At 69.5% G+C, this 17,382-nt stretch overlaps 1 protein-coding gene across 1 annotated transcript; it reads right to left on the bottom strand.

Moving 5' to 3' along the window:
* Positions 1–2,566: 2,566 nt before the first annotated feature.
* THRA (thyroid hormone receptor alpha) lies at positions 2,567–16,304 on the bottom strand. Its single transcript, XM_027746932.2, has 10 exons — positions 16,282–16,304; positions 10,870–10,918; positions 9,805–10,025; positions 8,231–8,292; positions 6,360–6,460; positions 6,131–6,278; positions 5,559–5,764; positions 4,727–4,873; positions 4,350–4,608; positions 2,567–3,119 (listed from the first exon to the last, which is right to left on the bottom strand). The coding sequence occupies exons 3-10, from the start codon at positions 9,855–9,857 to the stop codon at positions 2,869–2,871; spliced, it is 1,227 nt and encodes a 408-aa protein (XP_027602733.1). The 5' UTR covers positions 9,858–10,025; positions 10,870–10,918; positions 16,282–16,304; the 3' UTR covers positions 2,567–2,868.
* Positions 16,305–17,382: the final 1,078 nt, after the last annotated feature.

Raw genomic sequence — 17,382 nt, 5'->3', positions numbered from 1 at the left:
TTTTTCATCATATATTTATTACATAAATATATAGTAAAATAGACCAGCAACAATTACCATAAAAATATCTTTCTTTAAAATCCTGACCAAAACACAAAAGGGTTTAAAATCGCACGTCACAGACTGTGATTGTCACAGGGGCTCCGCGGCCCCCCCGGCCCGCGCCCCTACATTCAGCGACGCCGGCCGCGGCCCCCCCCGCCACCACCCTGCATAGTGGGGGACCCCGGTGGGGCACGCCGAGCCGGGCCGGGCCGTGCCAGGCCGTGCCGAGCCCTGTGCCAGGCCGTGTGCCGGCCGGGCTCGACGCCCGCGGGCAGGGGCAGCTCCGGGAGCCATGAGGTATGTGCTTGGGGGGGGGGAAGGGGATGCGGGGATGGGGGGGACGTGGGGCGGGGGTGGCCCGGGGAGGTGGCGGAGGGGTGGGGGGCACCGGTGTGGACCCCCGGGACCGACGCTGGATGCTGGACGTGCGATGGCGACGCGAGACGGAGACGTGGGGGCGGCCCGGGGGGCGCGGGGGGAGTGCAGGGGGTGGGGGGGCGTGCGGGGGGCAGCGGGTGGGGGGCCGGGCGGAGCCCCCCACCCCGGGACAAGCTGCCCCAGAGCACCGTGTGGCCGCTTGGGGGGGCCCCGGCCCGGCTGGGGGGGGGGTCACGGTGGCTGATTAAGACACGTCCCGCGATGGGAGCACGCGGGGGGTGCGCGGGAACACGCGGGCAGCACGTGGGCACGGCACCGGCACCGGCACCGCACCAACATGAACTGCCACGGCACCGACGTGGCACCGTCACGGCGCCAACGCGCATGCCCATGGCACCAACACGCGTGGCCATGGCACCAACATGCATTGCCATGGCACTGACATGGCACGGCCACGGCACAATACCAGCACCTGCGGCCACAGCACCGGCACGGTCACGGCACCAACACGCGTGGCCGTGGCACGAACATGGCATGGCCACGGCACCACGGGGGGCATCGCCCGGGTGCCACAGCCCCGGCCCGAAGGCACGTGTTGGGGCTGGTGCTGCCGGGGGGGTGGGGGCTGAACCCCCAAACCCTGTGCCCCCCCAGCACGGGTGTCAGTGGTCGGCTCCTATTGCACCACCCACAGCCGGTGCCACCGGGACCCCCCAGTGCCAGGACCCCCTGAGCCGGGACCCCCTGAGCCAGGCACCCGGGTGGGGGTTTAAGACATTTTGCACCAAGGTCAAATCCGGTGCTGGTACTTGGGGCCGGGGGCATGTGCCCCCCCCAGGGCACCCCGGGGTGCCACGGCCCCTCTGTGCCCCCCGACCTGGCTGCAGGGGGTCTGGCAGGGCCCCCTGACATGACCCCCATGGTGGGGGTGTCTGGGGTGTTGGGGGGAGCCCAGCCTGGCCCCCTGTGCCCAGGGTGGGGGGGACGTGTCTGGTGTTGGGATTTTCTGCTTTTAAACGACCCGTAAAAAGATTTTTTTTTTTTAATTACAAAAATTATATATTTTATATATATTTATATATATATATATATATATATTAGCTTAGGTGGGCCCGGCCTGCCTTGCCGGCCCCCCTGGCCCGCGCCCCCCCTCGGCCTCCGCCTGAGGTAAGAAAAAATTCACAAACCTAAATTTGGGGGGGGGGGAAAAGGTGATAAAACCATTCCCGGGTGCTCCCATTGCAGCTGTGCCTCCCCCCCCCAAAACCCCCCCATGGGACCCCCCTGCCAGCCCCACCCCCCCCCCCAGCCCGGCCCCCCCAGGAGCACTGGGGGGGGCGGTTGGGGGTGCAGCCCCCCCGAAGTGCTGCTGCCGGGGGGCCGGGGCAGTAGTGCAGTGGGGGGGGCCGGGGGGGGCACCCTCTGCCCCCCCGCCGGCGCCTCCAGGGCCTTTGCAACTCCTGACGGACACGACAAAACCCACGAGGACGAGGGGAAAAACAACAAAAAAAAAAAAGGACAACGGAAAAGTTGGGGGGGGGGGCAGCCCCACCCCCCCCGGCGTCCTGCAGCGCCCACCGTCCGCGGCGCTTGGCACAAAATTGTCTTCTCTCAGCCCAAAAAAAAAGACAGAGAACCCCCAAAACCCCGAATCTGGCCCCGAATCTGGGGATAAAAGGGAGGGCACGGGGGAAGGGGGGGTCACCCCAGCCGGGGCAGACCCAGTGGGCTGGGGGGGTCCACCAGCCCTGCGCCCCGATGGGCTGGGGTCCCCCTGCTGCCGCTGTGCCCCCCGTGCCCCCTGCCCTGCTATGGGGGGGTCCTGGCCCCCACCTTGCTATGGGAGGGGTCCTGGCCCTCACCCTATTAGGGGGGATGGGGGTCCTGGCCCCCCGCCCTGCTTTTGGGGGGGTCCTGGCCCTCACCCCACTATGGGGATGAGGGTCCCAGCCCCTGCCCCTGCTATGGGGGGGGGTCCTGGCCCCCCACCCTAGTCCCCCAAAATTGCTGCCCGGCCAAAAGTGCATGTGGCCACGGCCCCCCCAGCCGGGGCAGCCTCTCCCTGTGCAGCCCAGAGCCCCCTCCTCTCCTCCCCTGCTCTTCCTCCTCCTCCTCCTCCTCCTCCTCTTCCTCCTCCTCCTCCTTCCAAAGTGCAGTTAGTTTAATATTTTAGCCTCTCAGGGAGGGAAATAAATGCTTAAAAAATAATAATCTACGAAGAGAAGGACAATAAAGGGAACGCTCGACCGTCGGGGCCCTTCCCTGTGCAAACAAACAAAATTCGTCAAGTCCTGGGGCGGGGGGGGCAGGGTGGCCGTGGGGGGGCACAGCGGGACCCCCGCCCTGGGCGCAGCATCCCCTTGTCCTTACAGGGGGACGAGAAAGATTTGGGGGGGGGGGGGCCAGAGCAGGGCTGGGGGGACCCGGGGTGGGGGGGTGTCAGCCCTACACCTCCTGGTCCTCGAAGACCTCGAGGAAGAGGGGTGGGAAGAGCTCGGTGGGACACTCCACCTTCATGTGCAGGAAGCGGCTGGCGTGGCAGGCGCCGATCATCCGCAGATCCGTCACCTTCATCAGCAGCTTGGGCCAGAAGTGGGGAATGTTGTGTTTGCGGTAGTTGATGTAGTGCTCGAAGGCCAGCAGGTACGTCTCCTGGCACTTCTCGATCTTCTCCACGCAGATCAGCCCCGTCCGGTCTGCGGGGAATCACCACGGGATCATCACGGAACCATCGTGGAATCACAGCGTGGCTTGGGTGGGAGGGACCTTAAAGCCCACCCGGTCCCACCCCCTGCCATGGGACACCTCCCACTATCCCAGGTTGCTCCAAGCCCTGTCCAACCTGGCCTTGGACATTTCCAGGAATGGGGCAGCCCCAGCTTCTCTGGGCATCCCGTGCCAAGGCCTCACCCCCCTCACAGGGAGGAATTTCTTCCCAATATCTCACCTAAATCTCCTCTTTTTAGTTTAAATCCCTCCCCTTTAACTTGGCACTCTCTGTCCATGTAAGAATCTGGCATCCAAGGAGATTTGCCCTCCTCCAGGGCTGAGTGCCCCACTGGGTTTTGGGGTTCCCACCCCACAGACACCTGCATCAGCCTGGCAGGGGTCCCCAGGGCACCAAGGGGCTCAACCCATGCCCACACTTTGCAGCCCAGGTTTCAACACCACAGATTACAGTTCCCACTCCATGCTCCTGGGCACTGGGAATTGGGGTATCCACTCCTTCCAGCCTGGCACAGCTCCCCAGAGCTCTGGGGATTGGGGTGCTTACCCCACAACCTCCTGGCAAAGCTCCCTAGGTGCACTGGGGTGCCCACCCCATATCTGCCCCCAAATCCAAGGGAGCACAGTTTCCCACTCAACACACCCTGAAGATGCTGGGGGGCTTTGCCATCAGGGTGCCCACCCAACACATCCCCAGCACAGACTCTGGGCACAGGGGTGCCCACCCAACACAGCCATAAGACACCGCAGATGCTGGGCATTAGGGTGCCCATCCAATGCATCCCCAAATGCTGGGGGCTCTGGGCACAGAGGTGCCTACCCAACGCATCCCCAGAAGAGACTCTGGGCATGGTGGTGCCCACCCAGCACACCCTGAAAATGTTGAGGGGGCTCTGGCATCAGGCTGCTCACCTGACACACCCCCCCCAGCATACTGAGGACTCTGAGCATGAGGGTGCCAACCCAACACACCCCCAAAATGTTCGGGGAGCTCTGGCATCGGGCTGCTCACCTGACACACCCCCAGCATACTGAGGACTCTGGGCACGGGAGTGCCAACCTAACACACCCCCAGGACAGATGGGCACTCAACACACTCCCAGGATACTGATGACCCTGGGCACAAGGGTGCCCACCCAACACACCCTCCGATTCCCCGGGCACCAGCGTGCCCACCCCACGCCTGCGCACATGGGTACCTGAGGACATGAGCAGCACGGCCTGGAGCAGGGCCACCTCGGTGTCGTCCAGGTTGAAGGCAGAGAGGGACTTGCCCAGGTCGAAGATGGCATCGGAGACGACGCCGAGGCCGCCGTTCTTGAGCTGCTCTCGCTTCACCGCCATCTCCCCGCTCAGCGTCAGCGTCTCGCTCTCGGGGTCGTAGCGCACGGCCGCCCGCAGCGACATGATCTCCATGCAGCACCCCTTGAGCAGGATGATCTGGTCCTCGCAAGGCAGCTGAGGGGGGGGCACGGCGGCAGTTTGGGGGGGGGTTTGGTGTGACTCAGACCTGGACAGTTCCACTCTGGTCCTCCCCCAAAACCTCCCGCCCTCCCTTCCCCCCCCCCGCCGTTACCTCCGAAAACATGGGCAGTTTTTTGGCAAAGTCGACCACGCGGGTGATGGCCGGGGTGATGATTTTTGTAAACTCGCTGAACGCCTCCAGGTCGACTTTGTCCCCGTCGGGCATGGAGGCCATGGGGGACTGGCCGATGTCCTCGGGCTGTGGGGGGCACAGAGGCGTTGGGGGGTGTGGAGTGTGTCCCACAGGACCCCCGTGGTGGTGTTGGGGAGTGCGGTGTGACTGTGTCCCCCATCAAGACCCCCATAACAGACAGGGACACTGGGGGCTGTGGTGTAACCCTGTCCACCCCTGGGATCCCCATGGTGGACAGTGGCACATGGTGGTGCAGTGTGACCATGTATCCCCCCCAGGACCCCCATGGCAGCACTGGGGGCTGTGACATTATTGGGACCCCCATGATGGACAGCAGCATTGGGGGGGCATGGTGTGACCACTTCCCCCACCCTGGGGGTTGCAGTGTGACCCTGTGCCCCCCTCAGGACCCCCATGTCACCGGGTAACACGTGTGGCAGGGCTGGGTGCAGCAGCCAGGAGAGGGAGCTACGTGACAGGGCCAGGGCCAGGGCCAGGGCTGGGGCCACCCATGGGCACAGCTGTCCCCTTCGGTCACCGCTCACCCCTGAACCCTTTGGGGGTGACCAGCTCAAGGACACCGAGCAACATCCCAACCCCCCCAACTCCACCTGCCCAAGGACACCAGTGACATCCCACACCCTGGCACTGCCAGCGCTGCTGCCACGTGTGCACTGAGCATGTGGGTGCTCAGCAAACCCCGGCTAGGGGGTTGGGGTGGTAACAGGGTCCCTCTGCTGCATCCCCTCACCAGGAATTTCCGCTTCTGCTTCCAGTGGCTGCCCTGGGCGTTGGTGCTGCGGTGGGCTTCTGTCACCACATGGATCAGCTCCCACTCCTCGGCGCTGGGGTTGGGGCGATGCTGCAGCGACTTGATCATCTCCTCCTTCCGCCGCCGCTCCCGGTTCTCCTCGATCAGCTTCCGCTTCGCTACCCGCTTGGAGTCATCCAGCACCACTGCCGGGACCCCCGATATCACCTGAGAGCCCCCCACCAGCCAGGAGCCCCACCAGCCACGCATCCCACGGCTGCAGCACAGCACCCCACGGTGACACCCCAGCCTGCTCCTGACAGTGCTCCGGGCACCCCAACCCACCCCACGGCACCAGGACCACAACCCACCCCCCAGCAGCCCCTCACTATCAGCTGGGACCCCCCCAGTCAGCCGAGACCCTCCACTTGTGTATCCCACCCCGCTGATGCATCACGGTGCCCTGTGCCCGACACCTGGTCCTGTGGCTGCTCTGGGTACCCCAACGTGCCCCACGGTGCCAGGACCCCAACCCAGCCCTCCAGCCAAGCCCAACGTGTCCCCCCACTCACAGTCCATGGCCATGCCCACGGAGATGCACTTCTTGAAGCGGCAGAGCTGGCACTGGTTGCGGGTGATCTTGTCGATGACGCAGCACCCATCGTACTTGCAGGAGTAGGTGGGGTGCAGGTTCTTCTGGATGGTCCGACGGAAAAATCCCTGGGGAAGGCACAGGGGGGGTGACACGGTGAGCGCCACTGAGCCCTGCTGAGTCCCCCTGAGCCCCCTGCCCCAGCTCACCTTGCAGCCCTCGCAGGTGATGCAGCGGTAGTGGTAGCCGGTGGCCTTGTCCCCGCACACCACGCACTGTTCATCTTTGTCCAGGTAACTAGGGATGTACCCTGTGGGGACCCCCGGGTCAGGGACCCCCATGGCAGAAACCCCCATGGTGCCCCAGGCCAGGGACCCCCAGTGTACCTCAAATCAGGGGCCCACGGGGTGCTCTGTGACAGGGACCCCCATGACAGGGACCTCCAGGGCACTCCAAGTCAGGGACCCCCACAACACCCAGTACCACGGACCCTGGTATCAGGGACCCCCACATCAGAGATCCCCTGGGGGACCCCAAGTCAGAGATCTCCCCTATGCCCTGCATCAGGGACCCTTCACACGTGCAGCATCAGGGACTCTCTGCACACCCCCTGCCAGGCACCCCCAGTGTGTCCCCCCTCTTTGTGCCTCAGTTTCCCCTCCGTCAACACCCACTGAAGCCCTGACGCTGCCCCTCAGCCTGGCACGGGAAGGGTTAAAGCTGGGGGGGCTGTCAGAGGGTGGGGGGTGTCTGAGGGTGGGGGGTGTCTGAGCCCCCCGCACCAATAAAGCCCCCATTATCCCATTATCCGGCTGGGGACCGGCAGCGGGGGGGTCCCCATCCCCCTGCTGCACAAAGACCCACTGTCCCCACCATTGTCCAGGGTCCCCCCGCCTGGCAGCCCGGGGACCAGCCCCCCAACCCCCCCAGCTCCCCCATCACCGTCTGCACAGGGAAACTGAGGCATGGAGCACCCATGACACCCGGGGGGGGCTCTCCAGCAACCCGGGACCCCTGTGCCCCCCCGGGGAGCCCACCCCTGTCCTCTGTGGGTGCTGGATGTAGGGGTCCCCGGGGCAGGGGGGTGCAAAGGATGAGGGGGTGTGGGCACCTGGCACCCCGGGACCGCTGCACCCACCTGGGACCCCCCCAAACCCACGCGTGGGGACCCCACGAGCCCACCCTGGCGCTCTGTGGGTGCTGGATGGGGGGGTCCGCGGGCGTCCCCCCCCTCCCAGAGCGGGGCGGGTGCAGGGGATGGGCGGGAGCCGGACGCCCGGGTCCCCCCTGGCCCCCCCCACCCCGTCCCACCCATCGGGTCCTGCCGGCGCCGGCCGCTCCCCGCCGGGGAATGGGGCAGGGCGGGGGGCAGCGCCCGCGGGGCCCCCCTTATCGCCCACCCCAGGGCGCTGCCGCCCGGATGGCACCGCCCCGACCCAGGGGCGCCGAGGGGGACGCGGGGGACGGAGACCCCGGGGGACCCTGCAGGGATATGGGGTGTCCAGGGGACCCTGGGGAGACACGGGGACCTCGGGGTGCCTATCAGGGACATGGGGTATCCATGGGGTGCCTGGCTGGGACTTGGGGCTCCCAAGGTGCCCACTGGGGACGTGGGGTGTCCAGGGCACCCTGGAAAGGAAACGGGGCTCCTGGGGTGCCCGCAGGGGACAAGGGGCGTCCGTGGGACCCTGGGGATGTAGTGTCCAAGGGACCCTGGGGTGCCTGGCAAGGACATCGGGTTCCCGGGGTGTACCCCAGGGACATGGGGTGTTCAAGGGACCCTGGGGTGCCCGGCAAGGACACAGGGGTCCCTGGGTGCCCACCAGGGGACAAGGGGTGCCCATGAGACTTTGGGGGACCCAGCTGAGACACAGAGTGTTCAGGGGATCCTGGCCAGGACTTGGGGACCCCGGGGTGCCCACCAGGGACACGGGGTGTCTGCGGGATGCAGGTGGGACACAGGGTGCCTGTGGAACCCAGCGAGAACGTGGGGTGCCTGGGTGACCTGGGGGTGCCTGGGTGACCTGGGGGTGCCCAGCAGGGCCATGGGGTGCCCGAGGGTGCCCGGGGGTCCCTGTACCTGACATGCTGCTCTTCACCAAACATTGGCTGCTCTTTCTTTTGCGCTTCCCATCCAGCCACCTGTGGGGGGGGGAACAGGCTGGTACGGTGCCCATGACCCCCTACTGCCCCCCCAAACTCCCAACAGCCCCCCAAGACCCCCCATAGTCCCCCGAACCGCCCCAGTCCCCTTTGCCGCTGGGAGGTGGGCACCCCCCGCCCGGGGGTCCCACCGGGGCGATGTCACAGGTGGGGTGCAGGATGGGGGGGGGGGCCCTGGGGATCCCCCTCCCGGGAACAGACCCCCCCCAGGACACGGCAGCGCCCGGGGGGAGCCTGGGACCGGGATGGGGGGGGGGAGGGGAAGGGAAAGGGTGGCGGGTGGGGGAGGGGAAGGAAAGGGTGGGGGGTGGGGGAGGGGCGGGGGAAGAAGTGGGGGAGGGGCGGGTGGGGGAGGGGCTCATTCACAGTCAAAGACAAAATGTCCTTTTGGCTGAGCGGGGAAATGACGTCATCGGGGGCTCAGCCAATGGCGCGCGCCGGGGGTCCGCGCGCGCCCGTCCCCGCGGGGGGGGGCCCGAAGAGGGGGGGGTGGGCACCGACGGGGGGGGGCGCGGGGGAGGTCCTGGGATCCAGCACAAGGTGACCCCGGGCCGGGCCACCCCACCGGGGGCCCGAAATAGCCCCGGGGGCGGGGGGGAGGGGGGGGGCGAGGGGCCCCCGCGGGGAGGGGGGGGCTTGGAGAGGCACCGGTGGGGGACACGAGTGGGGACGTGTGGGCGTGGGGACACACCGGGCAAGGGGGCACGGGCACAGCCGGGCAGGACACACCTGGGGACAAGAGGGGTGCAGGGGGACATGTGGGGCACAGGGCTGGTGGGGGACACCCGGGGTATGGGAATGCACAGGACACAGGGACACCCAAGGACAGACGCGTGGGGACGCATGAAGTGGATGAGGACACAGTGGGCACGGGGACACACAGGGCACAGGGGCACACAGAGGGCACGGACAAATACACGACCACGCAGGGGCACAAGGGACACAGTGGGCACAGGGACACACGGGGCACGTGGACAGAAGGGACACCCAGGGCACAGACACATACACCACGCAGGGACGTGCGGGGACATAGACATGGTGACACAAGGGACACAGTGGGCACGGAGCCACAAAGGACACCCAGGGCACAGACACATCCATGCCCACGCAGGGACGCCATGGGGACACACCAGGCAGGGGGACACAGGGGACACTGGGCACAGGGACACAGGGACACCCAGGGCACAGGGACAACCAAAGGGCACGGACATACACATGACCATGCAGGGACATGTGGTGACACAGGGCATGAGAATGCAAGGGACACCCGGGGCACAGACACCTCCACGAGGGACACATGGGGACACACCAGGCACGGGGTCACAGGGCACAGGGACACACCGGGCAGGGGGTGCAGTGGGCATGGGGACACTTGGGCACACACACAGCACACTAGGACACTCTGGGCACGGCCAGGTCCAGCCCAGGGGACAGAAGGGGACACGCCGGGCACGGTGCCACGCGTGTCCCTGCGCCGGGGCAGGGGCTCACCGGGTGTCCTCTGGCTCCGACAGCGGGTCCAGGGTGCTGGGCTTCTGTTCCATTCACCGCAATTCCATCAAGGAGCGCTCAGCACCGACCGGGGGGGGGGCTCCGGCGCCACGCGGGGGCCACGGCGGGGGGGCCACGGCGGGAGGCCACGGCGGGGGCTACGCCGCGCTCCCCATGGTGCCCCTCAGTGCTCAGCACCGCGCAGCATCCCGGGCTGCACCCTGCGGGACACGGGGGTCAGCCCCGACCCCTGGGGGGGGCTGAGGGGGACAGTAATGGGGGACCTCAGGGACAGGAGGAGGAGCAAGCCCGGGGGACACAGAAGGGACCCCTGGGGAAGGGGGGTGCAGCCCTGGGGGGCCTCCAGGAGCTGCTGCTGCCGGGGAAGGCTGGGTACGAGTGTGCAAGAACGCGTGGAGCGTGCAAGGGCAGCAAGGGCTGTGCGAGAGCACGAGGGACGTGCAAGGACACGTGGAGGGAGCGACGTGCAGGGTGGGTGCAACAGCACCGGGGCTGGGCCAGAGTGCACCGGGGGGAGAGAATGTGCACAGGGACATGAAAACATGCATGGGTGTGCAAGGCTGGGAGAGCATTAAGGGCGTGCAAGAGCGTGCAGGGTTGTGTGAGAGTGTGCACAGGTGTGAGAGTGCACAGGGGGGTGTGAGAACGTGCAGGGGGGTGCAAGGCTGGAAGAGGCATTAGGGGTGTGCAGGGGTGTGCAGGAGCATGCAGGGGTGTGCAGGGCTGTGTGAGAGCACGTGGGGTTTGTGAGAACATGCACAGGTGTGTGAGAGTGTCCCCAGGTGTGCAGGGCTGAGAGCCTGGGGGGAAGCACAAACACACACGGGGGTGGCAGTGGGTGCTGACCCCACCCGCACGGCAGGGCTGGGGGGGCCTCCCAAAAGGCAGGGAGAGCCCATTGGGGTGGGGGTGCACAGGACCTGCCAGGGGAGTGCCCCCCAGACACTGTGCTTGGGGGCCAGGCTGAGCCCTGACAAATTCACCACATGTGTGGACACCCCCGAAGCTGGGAGTGGGGGGTGACTTATGGGAGGGGTGACTTACGGGGTGGGGGGTGCCGGGGGTCCAGGCAATCCCTCCTCTGTGAGCTCTCCTGTGACAAAGACACGGCGGGGGGGGGGAGTCAGGGCGTGGGCAGCACTGAGGGGCACCCACTGCCCCCTCCGACCCCCTGTGTTGGGGAAACTGAGGCACGACCCCAGCAGATCCCCCCTTCCCTTCGCGCCCCTCCGTTCCACATCGCCATGGATACCCAGCACCCACCCAACACCCACCCAGCACCTCAGTGGGGCGGGGGGGGGCCCTGCTCACAAGCCCCCCCTGTGACCTCCCGGTGACCCTCCCGGCGTGGGGGCTGTGGGGGGCGCGGGGGGCCCCCTGCCCGCGCCGGGGGGGCCGGGGGGGCCGCGGCGGGCGCCGTGCCCAGCCCCGGGCTCCTCCGCTCCGCGCGGGGACAGCAGAAAGTAGGTCACGTTTGTCTTGGCCGCCGCAGAAATTCCTCCGGCGGATTTAAAACGCAGCGGACGGGGCTGGGGGCCCCCACGACACCCCCACGCCACGGGGCGCCCCGGTCGGCCCCCCCCCGAGGCAGGGACACCCCCGAGCAGCGAGGGATGGGGGGGCGAGGGATGCGGCACCCAGGGGTGCACAGGGCACCCCGCGCCGCTGCGGCGCACGAGGGGTTCGCACCGGGGGTCCCCCAGACCCCCTGAGGAGGGGGCGTCTCCTGCACCAGCCTCCGCGGGGAAACTGAGGCACGGCAGCGCACCCACCACCCCCGGGGTGCGCTCCCCCTCTGGAGGGCTCACGGCGGGGGCTGGCCGCCCCTCTCCGCAGCCCCAGGCCGGGTTTGGGGCCGGCGGTACCTATAGAGCCGGGGGCTGCAGCAAATGTTTGTTCCATATGGGAACGGCGCGCGGAGAACTTCCAAGTATAGGCACTGGCAGGGATCCAGGGCTGCGCGGCCCCCGCCGGGCACCGGCCCCCCCGCCGCCCACCGCCCCCCTCCCCCGGGACCCCGCGCACGGGCAGAGCCCCGACACGCTCGGTGCATGTGTGGGGCTGGGGGGCGTCGACACCGCGGTGAAACTGCCATGGAGTGGGATCTGGGGTGTCCCCAAAGCTGGGTGGGCTCAGCCGCCCCTGCCTCAGTTTCCCCACTGGGGTGGCCTGGTGGGCACAGCCCCAAATGAGAGGGGCTCAGGGCTAAAGCCGGGGGGCTGCGGCGCAAAGTTGGGGTTCGCCGCCACAGCGAGACCCCACCAGCCCCCTGACACCCTCGGGATCACCGGCACCCCCGGGATCACCCAGTGGAGCCTGCGGTGCCGCTCCAGGAACTGTCACTCGAGGAATCCTGGGCGCGCTGGGGCGGCCCAGACAGACAGACAGACAGGAGAGGCGGCTCTACTCCTCCTCCTCTTCCTCCTCCTCCTCCTCCAGCAGGACACGTGTGATGAGCGCAGTCAGGTCTCATCCCACCCTGCGCCGCCGGCACCCAACCTGCGCGTCCCACCTGCAGGACCAGGTGCTGGGTGGGAGGGGGTGGCAGCCGGCGGGAGCCCCCCCGTGCCCCCCCAGCCCAGCCCCACGCCCAGGGGAGCGTTTCTGCTGAGTCGGGTGGTTGCAGGCGGCGGAAAACAACCCAGGGGCAAAGTCCGGGGCTGGGCCGGCGGCGGGAGCCACCTCACCCCACCGGGGGCACCCAGCACCCCGGTCCCCATGGACCCCACCCCTGGGGACCCTCAGAATGGGGAACTCACCCCACGGGACACCCCTCTGCGAATGCACCAGCTGCCTCCGTTCAGCTGGATGCGGGTGCTGGGCACTGGGGCCACCCCAGGGGGCCACCAGCGTGTCCCTGCCCCCCGGGACAGATGGGCTCCGGGGGTCCCAGCACCCCCCCGCCCAGCTGCAAGCCGGGTCAGGGAGGTGAGGGCCTAAGCGCTTTAGCCACGGTGCCAATTAGTGTGATTAGCGCAGGCTGGGGGCAGGGCGCCGCGGGCAGACCCGCAGCCACTGGCCAGCGATGCCCGGCCACGGCCGCAGTGTCACCGCGGGCACCGGGGCAGTGTCACCGCGGGCACTGCGGCGTCACGGCGGGCACCGGGCAGCACCAGGGTGGGCACCAGGGTGGCACAGCTCTGCCCCTGCCCGAGGATCCCTGGCTGCGCTGTCTGGCAGGACAGCACCGTGGGAGCGTGTCCAGGCGCAGGGCACCTGCCATGGCACGGCTGGCAGCACCCGGCACGTGCCGGTTCCCGTGTGTGTGGCCGTGCCAGGTGCCACACGCGCGTCCGCTCTCAGTGCCGAGCACTCACCCCGCACCTGTATCAGTGCAGGCCACACCATCCCCAGTGCCATGCGGTGTGCCCACAGTGCTGTGGGCACATGTGGCAGCAGGGACAGCGAGCTGTGCTGTGCTGTGCTGTGCTGTGCTGTGCTGTGCTGTGCTGTGCTGTGCTGTGCTGTGCTGTGCCGTGCCGGGAGGCTGCAGGAATCCCAGGCATGCGCAGCAGCTGGGCAGCCCCAGCGAGGGGGATGCCACGGGCCTGACATCAGGGCAGCCCACCGTGTGCTGTGCCCTGGGGGCCTTGGACGGTGCCCCCTCCCCACATAGGCAGGGTCCGGGTCATGCTGTGGCACAGGAAGGCTGAACTGGGTCTGCCCTCCCTGTGGCTTGGTGGCTCACAGAAGCCACCACGAGAGTGTGGGCTGGTGGCTGCAGGGACGGTGACCTGCTCTGACACCGAGGGGGCACCCAGGTTGTGGCCTCGTGCCTCCGACGTGCCCTGTGTCCAACGGGTCCTTCATCGCCACCGCAGGGACCTGCCCCGTGACCCCCACCCTGCCCTGCAGCCCCCATGAACCCCACGGGACTGCCGGTAACGTTACGTCCAACCCAGGCCACACCGGCCACTCCTTCCTGCAGTGTCCGAGTGTCCGGCTGTGCCTCGGTTCCCCCATCCCACCGGAGCTGCCTGGCAAAGGAACAGCTGTAGTGTCACATCTCCAGCACCATGCTCCCCGTGCCAGCACACAGGACAAGGCCCATCCCTGTGTCACTGCTCCTCCAGGCCACAGGGGTCACCCAGCGGGACCCCCGAGCTCCTGGCATGTTCTGATTGTGCCCGGTCTCAGCCTCAGGGCGGCTGCAGGCCCTGAACCCTGCAGGGTGCCCCCAGCCCCGGGAGGTGTGCCGGGACGCCGGGAGCTATTCTCAGCCCTTGGCACGGGATGGGACGTTTCTAAATTGGGGGCTCCGATTCACGTGCACCAGGACGGGGTGGGGGGGGGCCCTGGGTCCTCTCCCCAGGGGGCCCCGCTTGAAGGGGAGAGGTAGCCACCACGAGGTGCCCGGGGTGGGCACCGATGTGGGGACACGGGAATGGGCACTGGGATGTGGGAACGGGCGCTGGGACAGGGCACCAAGACCGCCCAGGGGTGCGTGACCCCGCCGAGAAGGGAACACGGGGGACAGTCCCCAGTGTCCCCTCAGCCACCCGACCCTGCCCGAGGGTCTGCAGCACCGGGGACACCCTGAACGGCACCACCCCCGCTGCGCCCCCCGACTGCATCCAGTCTGAGCGGGACCCTGGGCGCGCAGCCCGCGCCTGCCTTGCCTTCACCGCATCCCCCCGCTCCTCCTCCTCCTCCTCACTCCCCCCAGCCCAGAGGGGGACCCAGGCGTCCGGCCCCGCCCCCGCGCACCGGCGGCTGCGCGGGGTCCGGCGGGGCCGGGGGGCCGCGGGATGGGACCCCCGGGGCGGCCCCGCCGCCGCTCCGATCTCCGCTGCCCCGGGAATGCGCGCGCGGAGTGGAGCGGAGCGGGAGGGGGGGTCCCGCTTCCTGCAGCCACCGCCCCCTGGGAGGGGTCTGGGGGTGCGCCCGCAGCCCCCCCCCCGCGCTGCGCAGGGTGCGGGACCCCGGGCGTGCACGGCCCGCGCTCCCCCCTCCAGGACCCCGCCCGCGGGGCGGCCCCGCGAAGGTCACGGCCGCGGGCGGGTGCGGGGAGTCGGGAGGGACCCCCACGCGAGAACCCCCCGCCGCCGGCCCGCGGGGAGCGGGGCCCGCACCATTGCGGGGGGCACACGCAGCCGCACGGCACCGCCGGGGGGAGGGGGGGGACGCACCGCGCTCCCACCCTGCGCCAAGACCCCCGGGCGGGGAAGCCCCCCCCAAACCGGTTCCACCGGGGCTTGCCCGCTCCCCACGGCGGCCCCGGCCCCCCCCCCCGCACCCCGGCGGAGCCGCGGGGGTCCCCGGTGCTGTCGGGGGTCAGGCGGGGTAAGGCGCAGCCCGGCCTCCCGGTGCCGCTCCCGGTGCCGGTGTCAGTCCCCGGCGGGGGGGTCACGGCGGCTCCGCGGCTGAAGGTCGCGGTCCCGGGGTGACCTTGGCCGTGGCGCACGCCCGCCCCTGCCTCAGTTTCCCCGCATCGCACAGAGGGGACGCGCCGGAGCCCGGCCGGGACCGCATCCCGCGCCCTGACGGCGACACCGGGACCGGGGGCAGGATCCGCCCCCCCCGGGGCTGGGGGGGGGGACACCCCGCGGGACCGCGGGGCGCCGTGGGGAGGGGAGCCCCCGCCACGCCCCGCGCCCCGCTCTGGGCAAAGCCCGGGGTGCGGGGCTGGAGGCCCCCCCCGCCCCGCCGCACTGGGGACGCCCCCCCGCTGCCCCCGCCCCAACCGGGAGCGGCCGAACCGCCCCCCCCGCCCCCCCCGCGCTCCGCTCCCGGCGCAGAAAAAAATAATAAAAAAAATATTTTAAAATTTTAAAAATAAAAGAAATCGCAGCATTCCCACCGCCCTGCGGGGCGGGTGCGGGGGGGCGGCCATGGGGTCCACTAAAGCCCCCACGGACACCTCACGGCGCCGTCACGGCCCGGCCGTCCACGGTTCCCCCCCCCGTCGCGACAGGGCCACGGCCTGCCCACGGCCCGGCCCCGCGACCTGCCCACGGCGCGGCCCCGCGCCCGTCCCCGCAGAGCCACGCCGCGGCCCGGACCCCGCCACGCCGCCACGCCACGGCCACGGGGGGGCCGCGGGGCCGGGGGGCCACGGCCGGGGGGGGGCTGCCCCCGTGGCGTGGCGTGGCGGGCGGGGGGCAGCGCCGTGCCCCGCATGCAGCAGCAGCCCCGGGTGCAGTGGGGGTGGGGGGCGCGGTGTCCCCCCCCGCCCCCACGGGGGAACGCGGCCCCCCCGCCCCACGCCAAACGCCCGGATTTTCCAAGGAAAAAAAAAAAATCTTTCCCCGTGTTTTTTCCTCGCGGTTCGCGGGCCCATGAGCCCCTCGCGGGCCCCGAGCCCCCCGCCCCGACCACCCCTCACCCTCCCCAGTTCCACGCACCGAACTGCGCCCGTGCTCAGCCCGGGGGGGGCGGCCGGGGGGGGCGGCGGGTAAACAACCGGGGGGGCGGCGGGGCCGGGGGTGGGGGGCGGCGGGGCCGCTCGGGCCGTACCTGGGGTGCGGCGGTGCGGGGCGCGGGGCGGCGGTGCGGGGCGCGGAGCGGGGCGCGGAGCGGCGGTGCGGGGCGCGGAGCGGAGCGGGGCGCAGCGGCGGCGGCGGCGGCGGACGAACGGCGCTGGCTCCTCCCTCCCCCGGCCCCGCCGCCCGCCCGCTCCGCTCCGCCGCGGCCGCAGCCCCCTCCGCCGGCCGCAGCCGCTCCCTGCACCCGCCGCGCCCGGCCCCGCGTGGGGACCCACGGGGGAGCGGCGGGGACCGCGGGAGGGTGGTCCCCCCCACCCCCCGGGATTGGGTGCGCCGGGCACGGGGATCACGGGGTGGGGACGGTGCCCGTGGCCGAGTGCGTGATGGGAGCCCTGGCGGTGCCCGCGGGGATGTGGTGACAGTGACAACGGGGACGGAGCACAAGGGTGGGGGGCTGTACATAGGGGGGGCTGGGAGCTGTGCCCACGGGGGTTGGGGACGGCACCCACGGGGAGCTGGGGACGGTGCCCACAGGGCCCCGGGGATGGTGCCCGTGGCGGGGTGAAGGTGGTGACCACAGGAGTTTGGGACGGTGCCCACGGGGATGTCGTGACAGTGACAACGGGGATGGGGAATGGTGACCACAGAGTGGGGGGTTGTACCCAAGGGGGGCCGGGGACGGTGCCCACGGAGGCCCAGGCTGATGCCCGTGGCGGGGTGGGGATGGTGTCCACAGGGACTGGGGACAGCACCCACGGGAATGCTGTGACAGTGACAACGGGGCGTGCACGGGGGATGGGGACAGCACCGACAGGGAGATGGGGACAGCACCCACGGGCATGTTGTGACAGTGACAATGGGGACTGGGGACGCTGCCCGCAGGGTTTGGGGACAGCACCCGAGGGAGCTGGGGACGATGCCCACGGGGAGTGGCGATGGGGTGGAGATGATGCTCATGGGGAGCTGGGACGGTGCCCACGGGGGGTGGGAACGGTGCCCACGGGGCGGGGGTCAGCTCCGCACCCCAGGATGCCCAGACCGGCCCCGCGGGACGGCACACACCGGATACGGGGGTCCCACTCGGCCCTGCACCGCCCCGGGCAGGATCCGGCCCCGCGGGACACCAGCACGT

This window comes from Pipra filicauda, unplaced genomic scaffold, assembly GCF_003945595.2.
Source record: "Pipra filicauda isolate LSUMZ 115617 unplaced genomic scaffold, ASM394559v2 scaffold579_size272245_pilon, whole genome shotgun sequence".
Lineage (NCBI taxonomy): Eukaryota > Metazoa > Chordata > Aves > Passeriformes > Pipridae > Pipra > Pipra filicauda.
This window is presented reverse-complemented; position numbering and strand designations above follow the sequence as displayed.